This window comes from Myxocyprinus asiaticus, chromosome 20 (genome assembly GCF_019703515.2).
Source record: "Myxocyprinus asiaticus isolate MX2 ecotype Aquarium Trade chromosome 20, UBuf_Myxa_2, whole genome shotgun sequence".
Lineage (NCBI taxonomy): Eukaryota > Metazoa > Chordata > Actinopteri > Cypriniformes > Catostomidae > Myxocyprinus > Myxocyprinus asiaticus.
Genome location: NC_059363.1, coordinates 11,361,134 through 11,387,605, shown reverse-complemented (window position 1 = coordinate 11,387,605; position 26,472 = coordinate 11,361,134). Strand labels below are relative to the sequence as shown.

Here is a 26,472-nt window from a genome sequence, read left to right as displayed (position 1 = left end):
TTGCATTTTTGTTTATTTGCTAAAATACAGGTCAATTCTCAGCTACATACAGCTTATTAAAAATATATAAACGCATGCTAGTTACAGGATTTCTACAGTAATAGTTATTTACATAGCGCTGAACTGTATGCCCTAGAATATGACTTTATGAGTGTTTCACATACAGACAGGTTACACATTGAATTTCATGAAAGATTCAAACATCAAATTCTCTCACAAAAAATGCAGTGTATTTGAAGAAAATAAAAAAAAAATAAAAAAAGTGGAAACTACCAGCATTTCTGATTCCTTTGTGCTTTAAAATGAACAAATACAAAAAAGTCAGTAGTTGTGTAGTCTAGATCTGTTTATAAAGGACACTTTTTCAAAAAATAGTTTTAAGAGTGTATTATTTTGTGTTCACATTTACACACTTTTACAGCAATATATACAGTGTATTGTCTTGATAACAGAACATGCAAAGTTTACTGACCCAAATTCATAAAGTACCCATCATAACAATGTTGTAATTATTTTCTTTCCTTTTTCAAATGTTTGCTGCTCATTTCGTTCGCTTACTTGTAAAACAAAAAAGTTAACACACTGCCAAAATCCGCCTGCTGCATCCAAGGTGAACAAATCCATCCAATACGAATGTGATTTCAGCTAGCACCATGAAAGTGCTCTCATAAATATACAATTTTCAACAAGTTTAATACAAAAATAACTTGTTTGGTCAAGGGATTTCTAATATGCTCAAAATAGCTTTGATTTCAACAAAATAATACAAAATTATGGCTTATAGGGTCACTGATTTTCAAAACAGAGCTTTTGTGTGAATGCAACAAGTATCTTTTGAGGCAGTTCTTGCATACTCAGATAATGGATCTGAATTATAACACACAAAACTCAAAGATACATCATATACTGAGTTCTCAACTACAAGTTTCCATTCATCGACTCGTATATAGCCCTGGTACACGCAAGACTTTGCTATATCTCATATACATACAAAAAGATGTTGCCCAAAAGAAAGTCTCATGTACTAGGCCTATGGAGCAAAATTTGACATTTCACAGCCAAAAAATCCCTATGATTAACAATACAAACCTCATACCAAACTTCTCACAATTTATCCAGTATTTATTAGCACATATGGCTTGATTTAATAAAGAATTTAGTAAATGCAGAAATGATAAAGCTGGGAACAAGGGTAGAAAAGAATGTGATTGGCTGAGGTCCAATCGCAGACTACGCAATTAAAATTGCATGTGTTAAAGTTTCATCACCTTCTAAATGCTTTCAGAAATACTGTTCTGATGAGACCTTACACTGCAAACTGGAATTAGTATTGCTATTCCAGGCTGAATTAAAAAATATGCAATACTCCCATACTTTCAAGACTTTGCTCAGTGTAGCAACTTACTTTAGCACTGAACATACTGGTCTATTGCACCTAATCAATGCAGAATCTAGAAGCTCAACTATACACAAAATACTACAGTTCCAGTTGTTTTAATACAGGACTTAATCTTTACAACTCATACAGCTTTAATAGTACTTTAAATTAAGGACTGCATACAGTAATGACCATAACTGCAGGTCTCATTTGCGATAAAAAGCAGTATATTGGGCCATCTTAAAAGAAAAAGGGCTTAACGACATAAATAATTTAAACTGGAAATCCATTCTCTTTTATATAAAGGATAACATACATAAAGACACTGAAAGCCTTCAATTAATTATGATTGTCAATTTGGAATATAAAGAATTTTTAGTAATACAGTATGCCATGTAACTTTGTGACCTGAAAGTTTGAGCTACAGTAAATGACATTTATAGGGATTGTTTGGACAAAACTGGACTAAATGGTCTAAAAAGGTATAGCTCACTCAAAAATGAAAATTCTGTCATTTAATTACTATTCCTTCAGTGGAACAAAAAAGGAGAAACTTTTAAAAGTCTTCACATGGTTTATTTGCCATAATACAAATGAATAGAGACTCCAGTCAAACTCGAAAAAGGACACATAACACTGTAAAACCAAAGTAAAAGTAATCAATACAATGTATGCACTATATTCCAAGTCTTCTGAAGCGATACAATCACTTTTTTCACCTCGATTACTTTTACTATGGTTTTATGATTTTTTTGGGTCCTTTTTGAGCTTGACAGACTGAAGTCACTATTCACTTGCATTATACCAAAAGAAACTGTGAAGGCTTTTTAAATTTCACCTTTTGTGTTCCACAAAGAAAGAAAATCATAAAGGTTTGGAGTGACACTAGGGTTATTAGATAATGACAGAATTTTAATTTTTGGGTGAACTGTTCCTTTAAATGGTAAGTGAACCTTAAGCTTACTTACATTATGCTAAGCTTATAATGAGCTATTCTCTGCCTTTTTGCAGACTGCAGAATTTACCGATATAAATGTGTAGAATTATCTTAGAGCATGTACCTGTATTTCAGGGAACCTGAGCAGCAAATATGTCATTTGAATCCAGGAACTACCTGAAACCAGTCTGAAGATTACCTATCCTGTATATTTAATTTTTCAGCTATGACACTGCTTAAATATACGTCTCTCACTGAAGGAGCACTTCTATAGAGGGTATGAATAAGATGGAGTGGTCTTTTGCCAAAATAAAAAAAAAAAACCTTTTGGAGTGAAATGGCTATTTCATGTAGGAGTGGTTCCATGGGGCATTGATCTAAGAGCTGTGTGCTTTCATTTCCATAACTGGAATGAAGATGAATCCATTAAGCTGCCTTTTATAAATACTTAAATGGTATGCACATAAATAGATCTATGTTTTAGCATGTGCTAATTGTGAGATCATCATATTAGCTATACAGCCATCTGGTATTGTAGGTAATAGGTTTGAAACGTTTCAAATTAATGTCATAAACTAAGAAGAGCTGGCAGTAGGAGCAAAGTTCTTTTGTGGCTCTTCCCCAAAGTTTCAAGACTGTCTGTTCCTCTCATCATATTCACAGATTTGTTTGTTTGTTTGTTTGTTCGGGGCCCCGCTGGTCATTGACATGGGAGCTACATAGGGCCTTTGAACTGGTTCCCAGAGAGATGTTGGCGGATGGAGGGTTTGGATCCTGCCGCATCACCGAGCTTACGCCACACCACCTGAACACACACAACACAGAGCGAACACAGTTACACAATGATTCATCATACACAGAGGTTCCAGAAAGGAGGCATGGTGGGAATACTAATTTTGATCAGAGAAGAAAGAAGCCCTTGTGCTATCTGAGATAATGCTTTTGACAAGCTGGAATATTCGAAGCCGAATCATCTGGAACACCAGCCTCAGATTAAGGGAGCTGATAGACCTGCATCATTTTCACTGATAGTTATTTTAATTGCATGGACAACTGTGTGGTAAACACTCTGAGGTCTTTTGACAAGCACTCTAATTAATGTGGGCTACAAGTGAGGCTCTGTTGTGAAACACTATTCTCAATTTAAGCAGTGGTAAATATACTATGTGACAGGCAAACAAAAACAGGGAGAGGGAGCATAAATTTACACCCCCCCTTTTTATCAGGGCTTAATTAATGGACTATAGGGAAACAAAGATGGGGATCAGGGGGGCAAACAGGATAGGATAGGGAGATGTTACTAGGTAGACTCACATTACACATCTCTCTGACGATGGCTTTTTCTTTCTCACTGAGATCCTCCTCGTAGTCCTCTGGGATCTTCCTGTCCAGGTTCTCATGGACCTCCAATACCTCCAAAACAAATTATCACAGGGCTAAGTAATATTTATTTTATTAGTGGTATGCCCAAAGAGACTTAAAGGACTAATGCAGGTCAACCTACTTGCCAAATTTCCATGTTTTCTATTTTGTTTTAAGAATAGGAGGTCACATACAGTAACACAATTAAGAGTTAACTATCTGTAGCTCACAGAGAGTCCTCTAGGTGGCAGCCTTAGTATCATCCACTCATAAACATTGTGATGGTTTCTAAAATCTTTGGTTTGTTGAGTTAATTGAGAACATGTTTTATACCATCTTACTGTATTTAATTCCTGTTAAAGTATGCTTGACTTAAACTGTTTAACTGTAACTTTTAGCAGTACCTTTTTTTTATTAATGTTTAATTTTTTAGGAACACAAAAATGAAAATTCTAAAAACATAGGTTTGTTGGGTCGAGTGAGAACGTGTTTGATATGACCTAAATATATTTAATTTCTGTTAATGTATGCTTGACTTTAAACTGTTTAACTGTAACTTTTAGCAGTAACTTTCAATTTATTTTTGTGAAAATTATGAAAATGTTGTCATTTATTCAATCTCATGTCATTCCAAACATGTTTCTTTCTCTCTGGAACACAAAAGGAGCTGTTAGATAGAATGTTTGCACTGTTCTTTTCCATAAAAAGAAAGTGTATTGGTCTTGCTCCAAAATGACAGTAAAAAAGTATCATAAAAGCACAAAAGTTTTCTGAAGTCATATGATAGCTTTGAGTGATGAATGGACTGACATTTAGTTGTTCGCTGATCTTGCACGGCACCATTGCTGATTAGAACCTGTGCATATTCAAATCGGCACGTTGCAATTGGTTACGACAACAAATACTGTTTGGCATCATCAATCTTTGTGCGTCGTGTCTTTGCATGCCATATTTGAATAAACACAAACGTGATTTGACAGCTGTGGCGAAGGGCAAGATTTTTAGCAAATAATGGCCTCAATTTTAATATATATTCACACAAAGCTTTTGCATGGCTTTGATATTATGGTTTGAGTGTCAAATATAACACTAGTGCATCAGAGTCTTACTTTCATGGCATGTACCACAGCCTCGGGTTTCTGTGCGGCTGGCAGGTAGCCTGTGACAGGGGACGGCAGATCACTTCCAGGCATCCGTGTAGACCCCTGTCGGACAAAGGGACACATACGATATTAACGAAATGCATCCGATTCACCCCACAACACAAACACAAGACACACATACAGAAGTGCAGGCATTCATCACTGTCAAAGATACCCACCACACATACTCTTCTCTCAGATTACCAAAAGAGAGCTGGAGAGTTTCTCTGGGTCAACCCATGCTTAAAATGAGATAAAACAACTCATTATAACTCATCTCTGTTAGTAACCCCTTCATGGATACATATCAACAAAGAGCTCTTTCAGTGCACGGGTCTTGTGGACCCCTGTTTAGACACAGCCCTTTGAGTCCCATTCTACCGTTAAATCCACAACAATTGTGCTGCCATTTCAACACTGGGGTTGGGAAAGGACCCCTGGATTGAAGCGGCTACTCGCTTTTGGCCTGTGAGAACGGCTGTGATGTTCACTTGCAGTTGCCAGCAGGGTTACTGAGGGCTTAAGCTGTAGGGACTTTACCCAGGACTGACCTGAGTACATTCAAAACCACTGGCCACTGTCATGCATTATCCTGCAAACCTGATTAGAGAAACCCAGGAGATGCCCACAATTCCCTTGGTGTGAATAAGTGTATACTGGAGTATTAAAGGAATAGTTCACCCAAAACTGAAAATTCTCTCATTATTCACTTACCCTGATGCCATCCCAGTAGTGTATGACTGTCTTTCTTCAGCTGAACACAAATGAAGATTTTTAGAAGACGATAGAGCTCTGTCAGGTCCTTATAATGCAATATACATGGATGCCAACATTTTGACGGTCCAAAAGTCACATTTAGGCAGCATAAAAGTAATCCACACGACTCCAGTCGATCAATGAATGTCTTCTGAAGCTAACTGATAGGTTTATGTACGAAACAAGTTGATAATTCAAATATTTTTTAACTTTAAATCGGTGCTTCCGTCCAGGGCTCTGATGCTCTTTGAAATGGTCGAACTCTTGCGTGACGTTCGTTCTTATGTTGTAAATAAGCGCTGCTTCAGAATTCTTACGTGAACTCGCCGATGTGCTTACGTACGTGATGCGTCAACTGCTGGCAGGAAGCACTTTTTAAAAGTTAATAACATTTTAATTATCAATTTATTTTTTACATAAACATATCGATTTGCTTCAGAAGACATTCATTAATCGACTGGAGACGTGTGGAATACTTTCATGCTGCCTAAATGTGACTTTTGGACCATTAAAGTGCTGGCACCCGTTTACTTGCATTATAAGTTCCTGACAGAGCTCCATTTTCTTCTAAAAATCTTAATTTGTGTTCTGCTGAAGAATGACAGTCATACACATCTGGGATGGTAGCAGGGTAAGTGATAATGAGAATTTTAATTTTTGGGTGAACTATTCCTTTAAAGGGATAATCCACCCAAAAACCTTTTTGGGTTTCTTGAGTGAAACCCAAAAGGAGATGTTAGGCAGTATATTACAGTAGCCTCAGTCACTTTTCACTTTTACAGCATCTTTTTTCCATACAATGAAAGTGAATGGTGTCTAAAGGCCTTGATATACTTCCTACGAAATCAAAGAAGGAATGGGTGTGACGTAATTTAGAACAAATCTGGCCAAAAAGGTGTTTTTGCATTCGTTTCGGTGATTCATAACAGCTCGCTGGGGCGAACTTTTAGGAAAAATTCTAACCGGCTACATAGCACCTTCTTACTGTCATTGGTCAACGTCATTGGTAGGTGTGGTGTAGAGCTCCACCTACCTTGAGGCCAACAGCTCATTCTGTTTATGTTGTTCAGTCAGTCAAAATCAGTCAACAGGAACACATCGGCATTAGCGAGCTGGTGCAAATTTACCTACATCACGATTTTTTTGTTTTATTTAATTAGTCTACTAAAGGAAACAAATCTTCTCAAATACTCTCAAGGGCCCATTCACTCATGTGCCATCTGCAGCAAAAGCCATTCACACATCTGTCTGAAGTAAGATACGCCTCTATCATCATTCTTTTGTCTTTATTCTGCACATAAAACTTTTTTACAATCATATTTGTAGTAGTATCAGTGTCATCATAAATCACAATAACAGAGTTTAACCAGCACATATTATGACCGCGTACAGCGTGTTAGCGCATTAGCGCCATTAATTCATAATGTAAACAAGACAAATTAAACATTTTCTTCTGCATAAACATTGTGGAGATGGGGAAATGGTCGAGCAACGTTCTGTGGAGAGCGAGGCCGGGAGAGAAAGAGCGGTAAGTATTGACACCTGTGGGAAATTATCTCTAACAGCTGTTTTGTGTTACAGTGAGAGCTGGAGAGGGATATAAGGGCAGTCCAGACAGCTGGAGGGGAGAGAGAGCGACACACACACACGTGTTCATGTGTGTTTGTGTTCAATGTTATGCTGAAAAGCAGATCTTTGTGTGTGAAAATGGAGATTGTTAATACTAATAAAAAACTCACGTGGACTGTTACCTGGCCCCCGCTTCCTCCTTTATGATTGAGCAAGAGAATTATCACACATTATTTTACATCATCATCGAGTGGTTAAAACAACTTATTTACTGTCCTAATGTAAATTCTACTCATAGAATGAGGCATAAAGTCACTGATAACACATTTTAATGTCACATTAGTTAGGTTTTACGGAGCGTCGTCATATTTAAATGTACTTCTAAATGTCTCCCACAGTGGTGTGGCGGGTTTCTGAACGTTCGGAAACAGTATACTATTGCTCTGCCATTTTGAACTTCTTTTTACTCTAATTTCTCTGGAAGTTTATTGGGGCCTTAAGGCTGTCACTTTGCCAAACATCTCTGCTAACAACATGTACTCTGAAAATAGGCACAGGATGCTACTTAAGAGCTAAAAAGATTATTGATTATAAAGTCAATTATTGCAACTAAACCATTAAAAAGCCAAAGGCATCTCAAGGCATTAACAGAAATAATGAGTGATTATCCCATTTGTTTGAAGCCAATTTTTGGAGCTCTGCCACAGGGAACATCTGTGTCACTATAGGACATCAAATACTTTCTATCAAACACCATTCATGCAAGTAGGGAATTATCATAATTATCTACAGTATGGACTCTGTCAGAGTTATTGTTTTCAGTAGCATTTGAAAGCATCCATTCGACTCTGACCACTTTACTAGTGGGTTTTTGGTTTTGTAAAACATTGTCAGTATTTTTTGTTTATGTTGCAGCTGCCACTATGGCAGTCGATGTGGACTTTTACTGACAGATAGCATGGATACAGCATCACGCAAAAGCAATAGTTTTCAGTTACCGATGCCATTGTAGAAATGCTCCATTCACAGTCAGCCATGATCCATTTATTCTGAGAGCAAGTTTGAGATAATATGGGGGTTATTTAACTTCCTGAGACCCCCACATGACTGATGTGTGCACAGTTGAAGAATGGGCAAGGAGGAGGCGGGAACCAGCTGATCAGTAAACATAAAGTTTAATAAGAAACTCAACATAAAACAAACATAAATAAACACAGACACACATGCAACGCACATCTCTCTCTCTCTCTCTCGAACCAGCATCTCCGGCTGCCCTTTATCTTGCTGATCAGCTGATTCACGCCCTCCTCTACATCACATATAGAAAGTCCGATTTTTTTCCATCAAATAGATTATTGTGTCCAGGAGTGTTGGTAATTCATGTTTTTGAGACGTTATAGACATTACATCTGATTTTCTATAAAGCTGAATAAATAATTCTGATTAAAAGTCTTGGCCAGCATCATCAAATCACTGCCAACCATGTTAAAATAAAATTATACATTATAAAATTCTGAATCTATGTACTGATTATCATTGTCCCATGTCTGCCAAACATGTTGAGTGGTCCAAACATCATCTGCATGCTGAAACTGAAATTTTGGTCAGATTTTAGGAGTGAATGCACTTAGCTGCATAGAAAGCTATAGGATGCACCCTTGCTCCCTCTTTAGTGAATGACTTAACCTCCAGTGTGCTGTCTGTCTGCACTGTCTCAGAACAGTTCGAAATGCACCTTATTTTCATCCTAACTCCATATAAAGCCTCTGAGAGCAAAATTTGTTAGCTTTTTTATACATTTATTCTCAATGTGAAAGTGCATAGTAAATATATAGGAATGCGTTTAACTAATGTTAATGAATAGAACTGTATTGTACAGTGATAACAAAATATAATGAAATTAATATTAAAATTGAGCAAAATGATCCACAGATGTGTTAATGTTGAAAATTATTCAAAATAACAAACATGTTTTTTAAACTTTTGAGGGAACGTGGTCCTAATTTTCACACATGTGGACTTCATCTTTATCAGCACGCTGACACACAAAAAATGAATGGATTTTTCATGCGGCATATCAAACGAAAGTAGAGACACTACTCTTTACAACCAAACATATAAAAAAACTTGAAGCGGTGTGCCAGAGGTCTAACCCTTAAATGACAGTGTAGATTCTTGTGAACAGTATTCACTTATTCACTAAATTAGGCTTGAGGTAGCCCAGCTCCATATAGAATAAATCAGCTTTAATTAATTTACTGATATGATTGGAGTCTTCATCTCATGTAAGTGTACATGATATTTGATTATTTTATTTACATATGTTTTAAAAAGTACATTCCATTTCTTTATGGTTAATATGAAAAAAATACTGCAATCTTGAGGAGTGGGATGTTCACCCACCTGATGTTTCCAAAATGTGTTGGCCACTCGCTAACCAACTGAGATTGACTTCAGCTCACCTCTGCCATCTACAGGCTTACAGAGCAATGAAGGTAGTCTTTGGAGGCCATTATTTTGTGTTAAGAAAGACAATTTGCTGTGACCCCTCACAGCAAATTCCCTAAGACCGATTGAGCTGATTGCAATGATAAATAAACCTCTCTACGGTCCCCCACACAAAGAATCCTTTGATGTTAACAAACAAACATTGAAGCTATATGACTAGTGATAATCTGCTGCAATCAATGTTGCCAAGTTTGATTATTAAGATATTTATATGGCCTTAATACATCCGAGACCAATAAAGGATATTCCGAAGAGGCCTACTAATGCCCCTCTAAACTCCGTTGCAAATCTATCATCCATTTAATCTGCAGAGGGCATTGATCATAAAGACTGATTAAAAATGTACCAGACAAGGGGCCACAGCCTGGGATCAAACAAATCCTCAGCAGACCATACAGAGTTGGTGAAATCACCAGTTCCAATCTAATTGGCTGGCATCACACAACTTCCGGGAGTAAGAGTAGTTGGTTGACTGTTTGACATATTAGTCAGGTTGTCTTTTTCTGTTTAAGTGGGCAGTTCTTGGCCAGAATAAGCAGCAAAGTTGACCAGACTTTATGCAGATGTTCATACCTGTTTAAAGTGATGAAATAATGTGATTCAAATAATACTGTGGTGGACCATGGTACTTTAAAATATACCATGGTACTGTATGATTACCATATTCTTATACTACTGTATATGTATTTATTCATGCACCATTCATATGGTCATGCCCCAAAAAAATGGTAAATTATGGTGCATTTTTGTAAGGCTTAGCATAACTAAAACTGTTATATCACCAGACAGTTCAGGTTCCCTTCCTCTTCTTCCTCTTCAAGACCTAACAACCACCAACTGATGTGTTGCAGCACCTTGATGAACATGATTATTGTTTCAGCAGTTCGCCGTTGCATTATATAGTACCTTCTCTCCCTCCGGTGATTAAAGTGAAAGTTCAAAGCCATGCTAATGAAGCAATGAGCCTGTAGACAGAGTCTTTCTCTTACCAGCCTGCCAGTTTCAGAGATGAGCTGGGTTAAAATAAGTCTTGCAGCCTCTGAGGAAGTGACCCATGGCACTATCTAATTGATTCCTTCTTCCTGTGGAGGCTGGCCCTCATATTAAAGTGGAGCAGCGGTGCTGTTTTTGCCTGCCATTGCTGATGAGCGCACTGATTAGCTGAAGCACAAAACTGCCAATTGCCAGGTTTGCCCATGACCTTTTCTGAGGAGAATGATGATGATATCTCAGGAGGAGAAAAGGTAGAGAAAGAGAGGGAGAAATTAAGATAGACGAGAGGAAGGCCAGAGGAGGTGATGGACTCTATGAATAGATTTCTTTTATCAGTGTGATATCCTCTAATGAAGTAGAAAGAAAAAATCCCCTCTAAAGAACAAATTTCCATGTTATTGCCTATGTTAAAATATGGTCTTCTATCCCAACTTAAAGGGATAGTTCACCCACAAATGAAAATTCTGTCATCATTGACTCACTCTCATGTTTCTCCAATCCCGTATGACTTTCTTTCAATGGAACACAAAATTAGACAACAGGCAGAATGTTTATCCTCAGTCACCATTTGTTTTTATTGCATGAAAAAAGATGCAATTAAAGTGAATGGTGACTTAGGCTAACATTCTGTCTAAAATCACCTTTTATGCTCAACAAATGAACTGAAACCATATGGGTTTGAACAACATTAGGGTGAGTAAATGATGACAGAATTTTTATGTGTGTGTGCTTGGACAGTCAAACTGACTAAAAAGGGCAAAGGAAATGTCTAATGGGATTAATTAACAAGATTTATTTGGACAGAAAGAGCACAAAGTCACAAACATACAGTATATAAATCAGTAATAATGTCTATTAAAAAATATAAAGCTATCTACATGCATTGCAAATTTGGGCTAGTTGAATAAACTTTTGCTCTAAGGTCATTTTTAGGTTAGACAGGGTCTCTAAAACAAATGCTGGATCAGCACTGAGACAACCGGTCTCAAGCAGAGATAATAGCATGACAGAACCCCTGCAAGGACACAGGAAAAGCCCTCCAAGTAAAACACATTTTGTTTCTTGTCTCTCCTACAGAAGTAAAATATTTTCGAAGAGCAGATCTCTTCACACTACAATGAGTACATTTCATGATTTAAAGGGATAGTTAACACAAAAACAAAAAATTCTGTCATTATTATTGTCATGTTGTTCCAAACCCATATGGCTCTCTCTTTTTTTGTGTGTGTATAACACGAGGAGAAATTTTGAAGAATGTTGACAGTGCTCTTTTTTGCATACAATGAAAGTGAATGGTGACTAAGTCTGTCCCTAACGTTCTACCTTACATCTTTTATGTTCCACGGAAGAAAGAAACACATACAGGTTTGGAACAACATGAGGGTGAGTAAATGATGCCAAAATTTCAATTTTTGGTTGAACTATCCTTTTATGCTCCTTGGCTCCAGCAGGGTCAATTTCCATTTGGTAGCTGCTTGAATACAGAGCAATGCAGCATCTTTCTTAAAAACTTGTTGTAAAATCCTCTCAACCCGACAAATCTTTTGCTATGATTTAGGTTTTGGGCTGCAAAATAATGGGGTCATGTCAGGGAATATCTCTGAAGTACGTACGTTCTCTAATGTGTCCTGGTACTGAGATAACGAGGACAGCTGGGATTCTGAGTGATACAAGGACAACCCTTTCTGAAGTGTTTTCAGATCTCCGACGTTGCCCTGCTGTGGATGAAAGCATAAATAAATCCAGTCAAACATAGATTCCTTTTGATAATTGTGTGAATTAAGAAACTATAACAGGGAGAAAATGTCCATTGTTCCTCAAGATACATCAAAACAAAGAATGCTTCTTTAACGCTGATGAAACAAGTGATAAAGAATACATCTGTTGCACCTTGTTTTATATGCAATGAGAGTGAATGGTGACTGAGGCTAACATTCACCATGGCATCTCCTTTTTTGTTCAAAAGAAGTCGTACGGGTTTAGAACGAATGAGGGTGAGTAAATGACAACAACATTTTCCTTTTTGCCTGAACTACCCCTTTAACTGCATTTGTAATAGCAATGAGCGGCCATCAGAGTGTATTGTCAACACAGAAATGATGTGCCAAGACAAACTTTAATTTCCACTTGCTTTACTAGACTTTTGGCATGGGCAGGATGGATGCCGAGGGACCCGCAGAGCAAAAGTTGCCACAATGTTTGTACATACAGCAGCTGCCTGACCTCATCTTCTAATCACCTCTGGTCTTCAGTGTGGATTCAGACAATGTCTAAACACCAAAAAGTGGCAGTACTGTAAATCTCTCTAAACAGAACACCTCATGCTGTGATTGGCCTATTGGTATTCCTAATGGGCAAGTTCTGGTCTCAGAGCACATGAATATCATGTTCTGAAATATCTGAAGGCTAAGGTAAAATGAGAATAAGATTAAATAATGTAAATTTTTATGATATAAAATAATAATTATAATAATAATAACAACTTAGTGGTGCTAGTGTGTTAAAAAGTCTGGGATGTTGTTATGTGATTGCTTACTAGCCTCAAAAGAGCCCAAATCCAAATCTGTCTAAAAGCCTTATTGCTTATTAAAAGTGACAGAACTCCTCTCCTCAATAATCCAAACAATTTTAAGTATCATTCATGTCTGTAATAAAAATGGTACAGGACGAGTAACAGTCAAAGTTGAAATTTGATTCTTGAAGGAACAGTTTACCCAAAAAGGATAATTGTCTCATCATTTACTCACACTTATGTTGTCTCAAACTTGTCTGACTTTCTTCCACTGATCACAAATGCATATATTTTAATGAAGATATGATGTCTGTTTGTTCAAAAAATGCATGTGAATGGTGACCAAATTTCCAAGCTCCAAAAAGGACATAAAGGCATCATAAAGGTACTCCATAAGACTCCAGTGGTTTGATCCATGTCTTCTGAAGCGATCCAAATGGTTTTGGGTGAGAACAGACCAAAATGTATATCCTTTTTCACTGTACATCATGCCATTGCAGTCTCTAGCCATGATCATGATTTCAAGCTCGATGACACTTCCTAGTACTTGATGCATAAGCAGAGCACTAGATGGCGCTAGGAAGTGTAATCGAGCTTGAAATCATGATCGCCTAGGAGACTGCTATGTCTAAATTTATAGTGAAAAAGGAGTCATTTTTTGGCCTGTTCTCACCCAAAATCGATTGGATCACTTCAGAAGAGATGGATAAAAACCACTGGAGTCATCTGGATTACCTTTATGCTGCCTTTATGTGCTTTTTGGAGCTTGAAAACTTGGTCACCATTCACTTCCATTGTATGGACAAACAGACACCATATCTCTTTTAAAATATCTTTGTTTGTGTTCCACGGAAGAAAGAAAGTCAAACGAGTTTGAGACGACATAAGGGTGCGTAAATGATGAGAGAATTATCATTTTTGGGTAAAGGGTTTGTTCAAATGCGTAACCCATGAGCAATAGCAATAGTGATGCATGCCTTATCAAACACCAGCTTTTAAAAATATTACAAGAGAGATCCTGTGACAGATCCTTTTATCATAAGAACATAAACCAAAAACACTGCAGATCCTATAGACTTTCATGCAGTTTCTCCAGTCAGTAAGATGTAATGATAAAGATTGAGCAGTCCTAGCATAAAGACACCACAGGGATACATCCACTTATAGGATTATAGGCATACAACTGGAAAAGCAACTATTATAAAAATTCGTGATGGAGAAGAATGTGCTGTATTCAACATATCTGACTTCAGGATTTTTCTTCTTCTTCATCTTTCGGCTGCTCCCGTTAGGGGACACAGAAAGGCCCAGTTGAGCCGGGATTCAAACCCAGCTTGCTGTGAGGCAACAGTGCTAACCACTGAGCCACGATGCCGCCCCCATATCTGACTTCAGGTTAAAAATAAAATAAAAAACAGCAACAACAACAACAACAAAATTTGCGAATGAAAAATGGATCTGGGATGGAACATTAGATCATTTCCTGACTGGTGATCTGAGGACACAACAACGGTAAAAGAAAGCAAAGCAGAGCATTCTTGACCTGAGAGCTAGTGTCAGTCACACTTCATAAATAATGACCTAAGACATTCAACCAAAAGGCACCTGTCGTCAGAACACTAACTGCTGCATATTTCAATGTCAGAGGCCATGAAATACCTTCGAAACCCCAAAGAAGACCTTGCCAAAGGTTATGGTCTTCCTTATTTTCATTCCATTCTCAAACAAACAAAAGCATCTATAAAAATGAAAGTCTATCCACACAATGGAAGATGAATGAATTCAGTAATAGCCTTAGTAATAGCATGTGTATGTGATTATCTTTTCTTTTCTTGTACGGGTTGAATGCTGTTATGTGTAAATGGCTAATTGTGTTTCACTCAGAGGGATTACTGGAGCTTAAGTGAGGGTATGAACTTTTTTATGGGAAAAATGGATTGTTACAAAAGTTTGTTGCTGTGTCAATATGTGTGTAAGTTGCATAATGGTCCTTCCTGTGATGGTAAATGGAAAAAATCAGTACAGCCACACCTGAATTTACACCCATAGATTACTTTTGTTCTTGGACAGGATTCTCTCTCTTACACACATGCTGCAGTCCATCTCAAGGAATCGCAATCTGCGACATTTACACAGCATCATATAAACTTGGCTACATAAAATAAATCTTTAAATTGCGCCTTCCTCATGATGATTTGACTGTCACTCAATTTTAAAGGTGACATGCAAGTGTCGCGAGCGCTGTGCATCACGAGCACATCAGAAGTCCAGCACGAGCAGAGCGCAGCATGAGTGCAGCACGAGCGCAACATACAGTCATGTCCGAGCCTGAACCTTTATTTCCACCGCCACAGAAGTTGAAGTCCGCTGTCTGGGATTACTTGGCTATGTAAAAGACCCACGAGGCACCATCAATGTTGATGGTTACCCAGTCTGTAACGTTTGCCACAAAAAAGTATCGGCTCAGGCGGGAAACACTTCAAACCTTAAGCACCATCTCCGTAAGCGCCATCACATGGAATTTGCGGAGATGAATGTAAGTGGAAATACAGTACACAGGATAATAAATTATAGCCTGTTTCATAAAAACAACAGATTCATTGTAGTTTTACATGATTTGTAATGACTAGTTAGGCTAAAGTTATGTTTATGCTTTCTGTCACATTCACAAATGTAGCAAACGGATTTAAGACCTCGTTCAACTTTACGATGTGCCAACTGTTTGTTCTTTTGCCTAAGTGCAGCGCAACAGTAGGCCAGTGTGTTTGATAATACTACTAATGTGTTTTATTTGTAAAACACAGTACTAAATAGTGTTTACAAAATGCATGGCTTTTAGTGTTCAGGAAATTGACATTGACAATATGCATGCAAGAAACTGACAGTGAAACTGTGGCAGAAATTGTCAGTACTGGACAAAATGCCAATAAATAAACTGCACATGAATAATATATTTTCAGTAGGTATTGTAGAATTGAACTAAATCACAAATGCAAGAAATTACCGAATGCATGCAAATGCATATTTTCAGTGTTAACCTGGGCAATAATAATTACAAATGATTACAATTCAATTTCATAAATCATAAAACAACAACAAAATATTTTTAGTTATAATCATCTGACTACTGTACATGTTGCCAAACAATTTTTAATAAATGTTTACGTGTCTGTGATCTTTTTCTTTTTTTACCTTGTCGGATTAAGAGAGTGTCCTGATGTTCAAGATCAAAAGTTAAAGGGTTAAAGTTGAAGAAATCCAAAATAAAGTTCAAGAATTGGTTATAACTGAAATATTTATCTGTGTGTTTATCAGAAATAGCCTATTTCATAACCAAATATATCAATGCACCTAAATACCATGAAACCGTAATACTGTGGTAATTTTTGTGACGGTTATCATACCATGAAAATGTCATACCATTACATTCCTAGCGCCCACCCGCAAGCGTATATGATATCCTAGTCTCTATATATGGCGTGGGCCCCTCCTTCAATGAATGTCTGTGGAATTTCTTTTGGCCCGTTTTATCATCCTCCAGGTGAAAATTGTATTTTTGATCACTTGGAAAAGCAATTGCACACTTCTCCCAAACTGAAGACTTTTTAAGTCCTTTTTCAAGACCTGAAAAGATAAAATTAATACCGTATCTCCATACCAAAACAAACCCACGCAATCTCAAAATACACCATGTATCAAAGACTCTTACTTAAACAGGCAGGGGCACACATTCAACATGGCCTTAACATTGTGTGGCAAGGAGAAGGGCAGGGCCGGGCCGTGATGACACAAGCCCGGCCCCTCATCAGGCTAATCAAGCCGACGAGAGGGATAAAGGCCGCAGGAGGCGGCAGTTTGGGAGAGAGAGAGCTACAGGCAGCTGCCCTGTATGTGTTTATGTTTGTGTGTTTTTGTTTAATTAAATATTACTTTGATGCTTCGTCCGGTTCTCGCCTCCTCCTTTCCCTTTTACCCCGTTACATTGGTGCCGAAGCCCGGGAAGGAGGAGGGATGCGCCGTAGTAGACCATCCACCCCAAAGGAGCAGCTGCGGCCATCTGCCGGGGGACGGAGGAGCCCAGCTGCCTGAATGCGGAGGAATGGCCGGGCCGCTGCCAGGGGCAGTGGAGACCCCTACCGGCCACTAAAACGCGGCGGGGTCAAAGAGAAGACCGTCATCCGCAATCGGGGAGGGGCTCACTGCCGACCACCTGGAGCACTAGGGGTGGAGGAGACCCCTACCATCCACCAAAACGCAGCGGGGCGTTCCGTCCGCCAGGGGCCGGAGGACTGCCTCTGATCCACCTGGGGAGGAGTGGCTGACATCCACTAGAGGGTGGAGGGGTGACCGAGGACCAGGCTACGGCATATCAGAGAACCGGCGAGTAAGTTTTTTTTTCTCTCTCTCCCACTGTCACTTCGTGTTGGCCTTTCCCTCTCTTTTTTTTGTTTTTCCCTTCCCTTGTCTCCCTCCCAGGTCCGAGAAGGCGGGGAAGACCTGCTGGCAGGTGGGGCCGGAAGGGCACGCCCCCCCCGGAAAGGAGGGGAGGGGATGTACATCATGCCGGGGGCTCCCCCGGCCTGAAGGAAATGAGGGAGGTGTGTGGCAAGGAGGAGGGCCGGGCCAGGCCGTGATGACGCACGCCCGGCCCCTAATCAGGCTAATCAAGCCGACGAGAGGGATAAAGGCCGCTGGAGGTGGCAGTTCGGGAGAGAGAGAGCTACAGGCAGCTGCCCTGTATGTGTTTATGTTTGTGTGTTTTTGTTTAATTAAATATTACTTTGATGCTTCGTCTGGTTCTCGCCTCCTCCTTTGTATTTTACCCCGTTACACATTGCTTATCAGTAAAACAGGGTAGGATATATGCAAGTTTAAAATACTCAAGACATGTTTTCCACAAATATATCATATTAAAATTGGTTTATTTACCATTATGTAAATAAATACAAATCAGATGTCAACCGATATTGGATTTTGCTGATACGACAATGTGTTGAAAGAAAGGCAATTAATCTGCCAATAAATTGGTAGCCTATATTACATTTTCTTAGTCTTTCCTTCCTGTGATGGGGAGGGCCAGACAGAGGCTACAAGAGTCCAAATTGAATTAAATTGCAGATGCAGTTCATATTTTATTTATAACGTGGAACTTTTAACTTTAAAGGCTGAAAAACACCGGGTACTCTTACTTTGAAATGTATGCGCTTCACAATCACTGCTTCCAGCTACTCATTCTAACAGATAAGGGAAATAATATGTGCTCTCCTACAATAATCTACAATGTATATCAATGTAAACAATTAAAAGTAAACACTGTCATATTTCATCAACACTACATCATCATCAACAGTTGATCATTAGTATTCACTTGTCATAAATTTCTGATATGGCTTAATAATTGCGAAATGCTCTGCAACAGCAGGAAACACTCACAAGCCCCTGCGTGCTTGGAGAAAATACAGTGCCGCGTTTTCACTCTGAAGGAGTCAGTGCATGCATTTATTTAATTAATTTGTATTCTTTTGAAGTTTGATAATCACATTAGGTCATATCACGATTCCTGGCTTTCCACCCCAAATTTAAGACCTGTTTAAATGATAATTAAGACTTTTGTTGTATCATTTAAGATACTTAAGACTTTTTATGACCTTAAATTTTGGAAAACTGAATTTAAGACATTCTAAGACTTTTAAGGATCCGCGGGAACCCTGTCTCCTCAACAAGCTACACAATTTTAGGTATCATTCATGTCCATAGCACAAATTCTGCAGAGCAAGTTACATGGCAAAATGTAATACTTAAGGGTAAAGGTTTGTTGAAATCCCCAAACTCTAAGAAAAATAGTAATAGTGATGCTTGCCTTGACAAGAAGCACTTTCACAAGGTATCTCAAAGTTGCTTTTTGGAATGAAAGAACTCAATCAAAAGACAAACAGAAGACTCAAGTGGAATTAACTCCCTTCTGCTCACAGTGTTTTACTAAGCATACATAACTGAACACAGACTGACCACATTACTTATATCTTTGGCATGCTCTAATGTTCCTGCAGGTAACAACATTCCTTTCTTCTAGAAACCTGCATTACACAGCTAAATGCAATTGCAAGTTCCCTATCTGTCATTCACTCGAAGTTGTGTCGATGTAGTGACACTAGGGGTCACTCTTGGGAGCCCAAAACACCTCTGATCTTTGAAAAAAGGCCAGTGGGAATTGGAGAGTGGAATTTGCATGCCACTCCCCCGTACATACGGTTATAAAAGGAGCTGGTATGCAACCACTCATTCAGATTTTCTCTTTGGAGCCAAGCGGTTCTATTCATTGAAGCTGAATTCATCTGCGAGTTCATTCACCTAATCTGCTGGATTTTACGGTGCGTTTCAGCGGCTTCTCCCCCTCTGCACCCGTGGAGTGCAGAGAACACCCCTGGGTGCATCGGCAGAATAACAAAAAGAGTATATTCTAAAAGAGTATATTTTCATTCTAAAAGAGCGGCACACACTGAATGTCTTTTTAAAGATGCCTTTCCATTTGTGTGTTATTCCTGGTTGCGGTCGTTATCTCTCCGCTTCTGACAGCCACGATCGCTGTCTTACGTGTCAGGGCGCTGCCCATGCGGAGACATCGTTCGTGGATGGGTCTTGTCCTCATTGAGAGAACATGACCATGGCAACGTTGCGGTTGCGGCTTGCATTCGTCAGAAAGCAAGCCACTCCAGCAGCTCCCCTCCTCGGTCCATCTATCTACGGGTATGAGGCCATGCCGGTTAGCATTGGGGGCGATTTGGGGACCTCAATGGGAGCACCTCCACCAGCTAAACCCCCACGGACCTCCCATTCCCCAGCATGCTCGCTTGCCCCGGTCGGTCTCACGGATGAGACCGCCGGCTCGTCTCACGGCGAGTTCGACCTCTTATTCGGAACCTGGGAAGATGATGAGTTATCGAGCGCAGCATCGGAGAGCGGGCTCGTCCACTCTGACACGGACTTCACAGCTGCGCTCCCTCCTTTGGGTGCGGTCGCCCAGTCTCAGGCCGACGCGGAGATGACGGATATGATTTCCCGTGCAGCCGCGGGCGTCGGGCTAGAGTGGAACCCTCCACTCTCCCCTGAACCCTCGCGGCTCGATGATTGGTTCCTGGGCCCATAGCACCGCTCACAGCCGTGCCCTGCCCCGGTCCCTTTCTTCCCAGAAGAAAGATGAGGAGCATGAGGAGCTGACAAGATTGTGGGGGGTACCTTTTACTACCCAATCCCGATCTTTCAGCTCCCCCGCTCTCACTACCCTCGATGGTGGGGAGGCCAAGGGGTATTCGGTGATCCCCCAGCTGAATAAGGTGCTCGCGGTGCACTTGTGCCCGCAGAGCGCCGCCACCTGGTGTGGGCGCCCGAAGCTCCCGTCCAGGGCCTGTAGGTTTACGTCGTTCCTGACGGCTAAGGCCTACAGTGCCGCTGGACAAGCCGCCTCCGCCCTGCATGCCATGGCTCTCCTGCAAGTTCACCAAGCCAAGGCGCTAAAAGAGCTGCATGAGGGTAATTCTGACCCGGGACTGATGCAGGAACCGCGCACGGCGACTGACCTCGCTCTCCGGGTGACGAAAGTCATGGCGCAGTCTCTCAGGCAGGTGATGTCCACCCTGGTGGTCCAGGAGTGCCACCTTTGGCTCAACCTGGTCGAGATGAGAGAGGCCGACAAGGCACGGTTCCTTGACGCCCCCATCTCCCAGGTTGGCCTATTCAGCGACACCGTCGAGGACTTTGCCCAGCAGTTCTCGGCGGTGAAGCAGCAGACAGAGGCCATTCAACACATCCTGTCCCGGCGCGGCTCAAGACCCCGCACCCCGTCTGCTCATTGCCAATTGCGTCCTCCTGCAGCAACAGCACCGGCTCCGCTGCAGCCCGCCCCACGGCCCTGGCGTGGAGCCCACCGCAGGAAGCAGATGCCAGAGCAAGCTCTCCCCGGTTCAGAGCATCTCATTTCTTGTGACCGCTTCAGCACTGGCTTCAGACTCGAGTCCCTAGGTGCGTTGTGGTTACGACAGACGCCTCCAAGTCTCTAGGTGCGTCTCTAGGTGCGTCGTGGTTATGACAGACACCTCCAAGATGGGCTGGAGCGCCGTATGCAACAGGCACACAGCTGCCAGCTCCTGGACTGGCCCGCGGCTGCGTTGGCACATCAACTGGCATGTCACAACTCACCCGCTGTCTCCTCCTCTGGAGTCAGCAGCGCCTCAAGTTGCTACGAGCCACTCATATCCCGGGCGACCTCAACACAGCAGCGGACGCGCTGTCACGACAGGTTACACTCAGGGGAGAGTGGAGGCTCCACCCCCAGGTGGTCCAGCTGATCTGGAGTCGATTCGGTCGAGCACAGGTAGACCTGTTTGTTTCCCGGGAATCCTCCCACTGCCCGCTTTGGTACACCCTGACCGAGGCACCCCTCGGTATAGACGTGCTGGCACACAGCTGGCCCCCTGGACTACACAAATACGTGTTTCCCCCAGTGAGCCTACTTGCACAGACCCTGTGCAAGTTCAGGGAGGATGAGGAGCAGGTCGTCCTAGTAGAACCCTACTGGCCAACCCAGACGTGGTACTCGGACCTCACGCTCCTCGCAACAGCCCCCCCGGCGAATTCCCCTGAGGAAGGACCTTCTTTCTCAGGGACGGGGCACCATCTGGCACCCGCGACCAGACCTCTGGAATCTCCACATCTGGCACTTGGACGGGACATGGAAGACCTAAGTGGCCTACCACCCGCAGTGGTAGACACGACCACTCAGGCTAGGGCTCCCTCTACGAGGCGCCTGTATGCTCTGAAGTGGCGTCTGTTCGCTAAGTGGTGTTCTTCTCGATGCGAAGACCCCCAGAGATGCACAGTCGGATCGGTGCTTTCCTTCCTGCAGGAGAGGCTGGAGGGGCAGCTGTCCCCCTCCACCTTGAAGATGTATGTAGCCGCTATAGCGGCACACCACAACACAGTGGAAGGTAAGTCCTTAGGGAAGCACGACCTGATCATCAAGAGAGGTGCTAGGAGGTTGAATCCCTCCAGACCGCATCTCATCCCCTCATGGGACCTCTCTGTAGTCCTTTGGGGTCTACGGGGAGCCACCTTCGAGCCCCTGGAGTCAGCTGAGCTTAAGGCACTCTCTTTGAAGATTGCCCTCCTGACTGTGCTCACTTCCATCAAGAGGGTAGGGGACCTGCAGGCGATCTCTCTCAGCGAAACGTGCCTGGAGTTCGGTCTGGGCTACTCTCACATGATCCTGGGACCCCGACCGGGCTATGTGCCCAAGGTTCCCACGACCCCATTAAGGGATCATGTGGTGAACCTGCAAGCACTGCCCCAGGAGGAGGCAGACCCAGCTTTGGCGTTGCCGTGTCCGATGCGTGCTTTACGCATCTATTTGGATCACACGCAGTGCTTTAGAAGCTCCGAGCAGCTCTTTGTCTGCTTTGGTGGAGAGCGGAAAGGAAGAGCTGTCTCCAAACAGAGGATCGCCCACTGGGTCATTGACGCCATTGTGATAGCATATCACGCGCAGGACGTGCCGTCCCCATGGCGCTACGAGCCCACTCTACTAGGAGTGTAGCGGCCTCCTGGGCCCTGACCAGTGGCGCCTCTTTGGCAGACATCTGCAGAGCAGCGGGCTGGGCAACACCCAACACCTTTGCGAGGTTCTATAATCTCCGGGTTGAGCGGTTTCGTCCCGTGTGTTGTCAGGTCTGAACAGGTAAGTTCCGGGACAGCTGGCCGGGTGTACCGCTTGTGTATAGCGCCTTTCCCTTCCCATGAGGTGAAGACGTGCGCCTTTGACTCCCAGTCATGTTCACAAGTTGTGATCCCTGGATGATTTTCCTCCTTAGCCCTGTGGCAGACAAATTTGTGGAGAAACTCGCTGCCGGCACAGTACCTGTGCTAACTAAGCCCTGTACTGGAGTAGGTGCTCCACATGCGCTGGTTCCCCATAGGTGACCCCATGTGATATATCTTCCGCTAAATCGTTTCCCTGTCAGTGAACTGCATCTTCCTTGGGCAGAGGCCCTTCTGCCCCTGGTCACCATGCTTGTAGAAACTCCTCCCCCCTCGGATAGGACCTACCAGGCGACTTCTCCACATGACATACTTCTGACAAGACTCGGTAAGACCATGTGACGTATTTCCACTCGAAATGTCCTCCCTTCTCTAGGCGGGGTGTGGTCTCCACGGTGTCTTCCCCTTGGGAGTGACACCCCCCCCGATGTAGACATTTATGGCCTCCAGTCGGTTAACAAATTCCACTCTTTTTACATTTACATTTATGCATTTGGCAGATGCTTTTATCCAAAGCGACTTACAGTGCCCTGATTACAGGGACAATCCCCCTGGAGCAGCCTGGAGTTAAGTGCCTTGCTCAAGGACACAATGGTGGTGGCTGTGGGGATTGAACCAACAACCTTCCGCTTATCAGTTCAGTGCTTTAGTCCACACTACCACCACCACTCCTTTTTGGGGAGAAAAAAAGAGGAAAAGAGGCCACGGCTGGGCTAGCCTTTCCCTATTTGTTGGGCAGTCGACTTGTTCCCGAAGGACCGTTCAACGCTCATAAGAGCGTTGGGGGAGGTTACGTGATGGCCTGGTGCGCTGACTACGAGGCACACAGAGGTCTGCCCATCTCGCACCGCTAGTTCATGTAACAGTTCAGTAGTCGTGGCGTTTTGTATAGGGACCCCTAGTGTCACTACATCGACACAATGTTGAGTAAGTGACAGATAATGAATGTCCTGGTTACTTTTGTAACCTCCGTTCCCTGATGGAGGGAACGAGACGTTGTGTCCCTCTTGCCACAATGCTGAGCTACCTGCTGAAATGGCCGGGATGTCTCGGCTCCTCAGCACAAAACCTGAATGAGTGGTTGCATACCAGCTCCTTTTATACCCGTATGTACGGGGGAGTGGCATGCAAATTCCACTCGCCAATTCCCACTGGCCTTTTTTCAAAGATCAGAGGTGTTTAGGGCTCCCAAGAGTGACCCCTAGTGTCACTACATCAACACAACGTCTCGTTCCCTCCATCAGGGAACGGAGGTTACGAAAGTAACCAGGATGTTTTTACTATGTCGTTTACTACCTGCATGCTTGAGAAACCCATTGACAGTGTTATGCCAAATCACTGCATTGCATTTTCCAAAAAACGACCCATCAGTCAAAATACCTTGCATTCCCATCAGCCAAAATGCCTTTCATCAGCCATTCCTGAAGGTTATTATTGGGGCAAAATCATTTAAAAAAATTTACCCGACAGCTGAATAAACAATCTGGGTGTTGCTTGCATATTTTGAGATATCTTTCCTCAAAGAATTGAGTCCTATAGCACTAGTAATGCCAATGTCTTAGGTTTGATTCCCAGGGAATACTTATAAAATATATGGCTTAAATGCTTTGTAGGTCACTTTGGATAAAGTGCACAAATGTAAATGAGTCATGCTCATCTTTCGAGGCAATAAAAGCAAAGCAAGACTCAATACATCATCAGAGAGAGAGAGAGAGAGAGAGAGAGAGAGAGAAATTATGAAATAAAAGTAGAATTTCATGAGATGAGCATATGCAATTAAACTGACAGTGATTCGTCGCTTGTGCTGTCTAAATATATTGAGATGGATATGCTATCTCTATGTATATGTCTGGGCTCTGAAAATGAGAGACGGAGACTGTCTCAGATGGAAAATTGTTAGTCGCCTGTTCTGTCTAAATATATTGAGATGGATATGCTATCTCTGTGTTTATGTCTGGGCTCTGAATATGAGAGATGGAGACCGTCTCAGATGGAAAATTGTTAGTGACAGATCTGTATATTTGTCTCAAATAACTGTCTGAGCCCCAGGGCCTTTTGTTCAAAGCTCTGACAGTGTTATAATACAAAAATCACAGTCTCATTTCAGTTTCAAAGTTAAACATACAGGCATATAAGCAGTTAAACATAAACACACATACACACACATACATATATACATATATATATATATATATATATATATATATATATATATATATATATATATATATATATATATATATATATATATTGAATCCCTCAACACAGTATCCCTCAACACTGCAGTGAATAGGCATCTAAAGTCAGATTGTCAGATTCATCATCCAATCAAATTGATTTATTTGTTCTTGGTGGGTGTAGTCTTTAGGATATGTCCCAGTCCAGGCCTTCTAGCTGGGCTTGAGTGACGCAATCACACTTTAAGTGATGTACGTAATTTGAAAGCGAAAAGCGTGAGATCTTGCTGATGAGTCAGCTGTCATCACTGCTGTTATTGCCGTTGAGAAAGAGATCCTTATGGATTTAAAAACCTGAGATGTTCGGCATGATCATGCAATTGATTAATTAAACAGGAAAGGAGGACTGATTTTCACTTCAAATAAATTGTTAAGTGCTTTTTGCATTTTTATAGCTACATCAGGAGTTTTCTAAGTGTAAATTAGGCTGCTTGAGCATTCAGTGTCGGATCAATTTTTGAAAAGTAACCGTGTACCCTGACGAAACAAAATTTATTGCAAGCAAAATTTACATCGCAAATATTATTAGAGAGCTTTTACTTGGTATTAGACCTCCTTGGTTCTGGCTTTTGTGCGTGGACGTGTTTTTAAACTGTCCGTTGGCATTATTAGTTGACTGCCACGTAATGCATGATAGGCATATGGTGTCTTATTAATTGTGAAACTGTGTTTTCTTAATGGCATGAATCGCACTGAGGACTAGACTTAAAATGCATGGGCCGTGGCTGATAAATACATATATAATTACAGTTTACTGTATATACATATACAGTATAATGTCTTGAAGCAATGAGATGCGTTCAAGTGTTAATCCTTACTGACTTTTGAACTAGATTAATTATATGATTGATGAGTGTTTTATGTGATTACTTTTCTTATGGGATCTAGTGTTAATTAATAGCACCTATAGATCTACACACACAAATTTGTGCACGCCAATGTACAGACTAGGTTGAGGAGAAGAGAGTTGAAAGAGAGTACTTCCATATGGCCCACATATCCACATTAATTTTCAATATATTGCTGATCATGTGCTGTGTAAGCTACACTGGGGCAACATGCTTTTAAGATCAGAACTTGATTAAAATGTTTAGCACACTATTAAATTGCTGCATTGCACCAAACACAGCGAAGACAAATACTATCTTTGGTTGCATACCACATGAAGCACTCTGACAGTGAGCACAAACACATTTACAAATAAAACTATACTCTTAGCATTAGTCATTAGTCAAGAATTCCTGAAAAGCTGTAATTTAGTTTTACGT

The 26,472-nt window shown here is 41.5% G+C and overlaps 1 protein-coding gene across 2 annotated transcripts in view; it reads right to left on the bottom strand.

Annotated features, from left to right (window-relative positions):
- Window positions 1–26,472, bottom strand: part of LOC127411570 (coiled-coil domain-containing protein 85C-A-like) — a 64,603-nt gene continuing 38,131 nt past the window's right edge. The window contains exons 3-6 of one of the 2 annotated variants that reach the window (XM_051647262.1): window positions 12,259–12,363; window positions 4,787–4,882; window positions 3,630–3,728; window positions 1–3,120 (exon numbers count right to left, since the gene is read on the bottom strand). In XM_051647262.1, coding sequence (XP_051503222.1) covers window positions 3,031–3,120; window positions 3,630–3,728; window positions 4,787–4,882; window positions 12,259–12,363 — 390 coding nt within the window. In that variant the 3' untranslated portion in view covers window positions 1–3,030. The remainder of the gene's footprint in view (window positions 3,121–3,629; window positions 3,729–4,786; window positions 4,883–12,258; window positions 12,364–26,472) is intronic. The other variant, XM_051647263.1, reaches the window with a different exon arrangement.